This window comes from Triticum urartu, unplaced genomic scaffold, assembly GCF_003073215.2.
Source record: "Triticum urartu cultivar G1812 unplaced genomic scaffold, Tu2.1 TuUngrouped_contig_4329, whole genome shotgun sequence".
Lineage (NCBI taxonomy): Eukaryota > Viridiplantae > Streptophyta > Magnoliopsida > Poales > Poaceae > Triticum > Triticum urartu.
Window position 1 is genome coordinate 1 of NW_024114909.1, and position 3,427 is coordinate 3,427.

At 51.9% G+C, this 3,427-nt stretch overlaps 1 protein-coding gene across 1 annotated transcript; it reads left to right on the plus strand.

Annotated features, from left to right (window-relative positions):
• Positions 1-32: 32 nt before the first annotated feature.
• LOC125527665 (probable GTP diphosphokinase RSH3, chloroplastic) lies at positions 33-2,704 on the plus strand (the record flags this gene model as incomplete). The annotated part of the gene is given in 6 exon segments (XM_048692180.1): positions 33-123; positions 221-406; positions 901-1,361; positions 1,462-1,620; positions 1,699-2,050; positions 2,159-2,704. Coding segments are annotated over 6 exon segments (1,555 nt in total), but the record flags the coding sequence as incomplete, so codon positions are not given.
• Between the last annotated feature and the right edge of the window lie 723 nt (positions 2,705-3,427).

Consider the following 3,427-nt stretch of genomic DNA (forward strand, 5'->3'; position numbering starts at 1 on the left):
CGTCGCGCCGGCGAGCTCTCCGCCCGGGCGCGCCTCGCCGGCGCTCAGGCCCGCCACCGCATCTTCCACGAGGAGCTCGTAGTCAAAGCCTTCTTCGAGGCCGAGAAGGCCCACCATGGCCAGGTGAAGCCCCGTGGCCCGATTATCACTGTCCCCTGTTCAAAAATTTCTGAATTAATCGCTAAATCTCCTTTGGTTTGTTCTTTGGTTCTGTGATTAGACGAGGGCGAGCGGCGATCCATTCCTGCAACATTGCGTAGAGACGGCCGTGCTGCTGGCCAAGATCGGAGCGAGCGCCACGGTCGTCTCCGCCGGGCTTCTGCACGACACCATCGACGATTCATTCGTGGATTATGATCACATCTTCCACATGTTCGGTGCCGGCGTGGCTGATCTCGTGGAAGGGGTACGTGTTCCTCTTCTCGTGGATTTTGTCCATTGTTTAGAGGGATTCGGATAATGGGTTTGGTAGCTAGCGCATTCGTATTCTTTGGTATCCTCAAGCTGTTGGCTGGATCTACTGCAATTATTGTGCTCTAAATTATGATGGCCTGCAGCATGCCTCACTATATTTAACGCAAATGATCATGTGCATCTCCCTTTCACCTCCATTATCTTAGCATTAGCTAATAAAAACTGTTGGATGAAGCCCAACGTATATGACTTTTAATATGTGATAACAAAAGTTGTGCTATGTTTACTCTGTTCCTTAATCTGCGCTTTTGCTTTGATCATACTTGCAATAAACTGTCCAAACGAATTCAAATCACCACTAACAATTTATTTGACTTCAGTTTTATGGCATGGAGTATGGGTTTCAATCTACCGTTTCATACTTTTGGTAGCTCGGCTGCCATGTTCTAATCTTGCAAGCTGATAGTTTCTGCCTAATCTGTTCAGGTTTCGAAGCTGAGCCACCTGAGCAAGCTTGCTCGTGATAACAACACGGCAAGCAGAACTGCTGAGGCAGATCGCTTGCATACAATGCTCCTTGCAATGGCTGATGCACGGGCTGTTCTAATAAAGTTAGCAGATCGTGTGCATAACATGAGGACCTTAGAAGCCTTGCCTTTGGTCAAACAACAAAGATTTGCTAAGGAGACCATGGAGATCTTTGTGCCTTTGGCCAATCGATTGGGGATTGCTAGCTGGAAAGACCAGCTGGAAAATCTTTGCTTCAAGCACTTGAACCCTGAAGAGCACACGGAGCTATCATCGAAATTCGCAGAAACCTTTGATGAGGCGCTAATCACATCTGCTGTGGATACACTGGATGAAGGTCTTAGGGAAGCAGGCATCTCATATCACAATCTTTCTGGAAGGAACAAAAACCTTTACAGTGTTTACTCCAAGATGCAGAAGTATGTATTGCGTACTTGTTTGCATTATATATGCTTGCAAAATATAGTGATGAACCATTGTTTTATGTATGTTTGCTAATTGGTTTTGGCACATTACCAGGAAGAATTTGACAATGGATGAAGTCCATGATATCCATGGCCTGCGCCTCGTGGTTGACAAGGAGGAAGATTGCTACCGAGCACTCGATGTTGTCCATAAACTCTGGCCCCAAGTCACCGGAAGATTTAAGGACTACATATCGCGGCCGAAATTAAATGGGTATGCAGCTTAACTTCAATACATCCATTCAACCTTCGGCCATTTCGCTAGAGTTTGCGCTGATTTGCTTTGCTACAGGTACCGTTCATTGCACACTGTTGTCATGAGCGACGGTGATCACACATTCGAAGTCCAGATCCGCACAAAGGAGATGCATCTACAGGCCGAGTATGGGTTCGCCGCGCACTGGAGGTACAAGGAAGGCTCGTGCAGGCACTCCTTCGTGCTTCAGATGGTGGAATGGGCAAGATGGGTTCTTACGTGGCAATGCGAAGCATTGAACAAGGAACATTCGTCGTCCCAAGTAAAAAGCGATGCCATCAAACCACCTTGCCCGTTTCCCCTGCATTCGGAGGAATGCCCTTACTCGTACACCCGCCAATGCAACCACGACGGACCCTTGTTCGTCATCTTGCTCGAACATGACAAGGTGAGAGCCCAGTGTTCGGTCGATCGATCACATTGCTAATGCCATCATCTTCAACGCCGATCATCTTCAGTTCCAGCTATTTGACAATGTTCATCCTTGTGGTTTCAGATGTCCGTCCAAGAGTTCCCAGCGGGCTCGACTGTAATGGACCTGATGCACCGCGTGGGTGCCAACAGCCCAAGGTGGAGCCCCTACAGCATACCCATGAAGGAGGACCTGCGGCCGAAGGTGAACCACGAGCCCATCAGCGACCTGGGAAGGGCGCTGAGCATGGGGGACGTGGTGGAGCTGACCCCGGCCCTCCCCGACAAGTCGCTGACCGAGTACCGGGAGGAGATCCAGCGCATGTACGACCGCGGCGGCTTCGCCCTCGCCGCCACCCGCAGCGGCAGCGGCGGCTCGAGACGCCGATGACCCCGCGGCACTCACCGCAGTGTTAACAAACAAGCTGTTGTACGATGATGTTCGAGTCCAACCCATTCAATTCGTTGTAAATACATACAGACTACATAGTCTAATTCTTGGCGGCCATGACGAGGCGCTGCAGGATCACCCCCGGATGCAAGGGGGGCGTCCACCAGCCTTGGCTGCAAAATGTGTACACTACTAGCATGCAGAGCAATGTATAATATGACAAGAGTCGTTCAAGTTTGATTCGGCTTGTGCTTGCCAGGATCTGTGGAGAGGAGGGATTCGGGCTGTTTGTATTATTGCGATGAAAAGATCCTGTGATGGAATTCCATGCCGGGTGTGCAGCTCCAGAACCTGTGGCCTCAACTGAATCTTCATCTTAATGAGAGCAGCAGTGACATCAGATTCTTGGGCCGGTGCCTCCCTTCCTGCGAATGTGGACGAGAGGGTCCTGTCGTGTCCGGTTGCGGTGAGGCGTATGTTTCCGTGGAATCGTCCCGTCCAGGGTAGGATGGTAGGGTGCTGGGAGGAGGAGAGAGACCTCTGGCATGAGTGAGTGGTGGATCTCGCGTGCGGTGTGGTGGCCAAGGCGTGAATCTTGGCCCGTGGGCTCCATGGCCACCACCGCTGTCTGTATGTACGCGTGGTGCGCAAGGCTGTCTGTGGTGGCCGACGGGCGTTTCTCTTCTCCCGCCCGCCAGCAACGGTTGGTGGCGGACCGACGGCCAGCGGCACCCGTCGACGGGCACGTGCCGGTCAAGCGTTGACGCCTCCCTGAAACTCCAGCGACGGTTACGTGCCCCTGGTCTCGCTGACCCGCCGTTGAGTACACTAATCCTCCACAAAAAGGACATAAGTTTGTCCACTAATCATCATCACCACACTTAAACCCGTACCGCCGTGTCCGTCGTGGCGTTCCCGCCGTACGCCAAGGTTAGATAAGGATTGCTGCTACTGGCACACGCG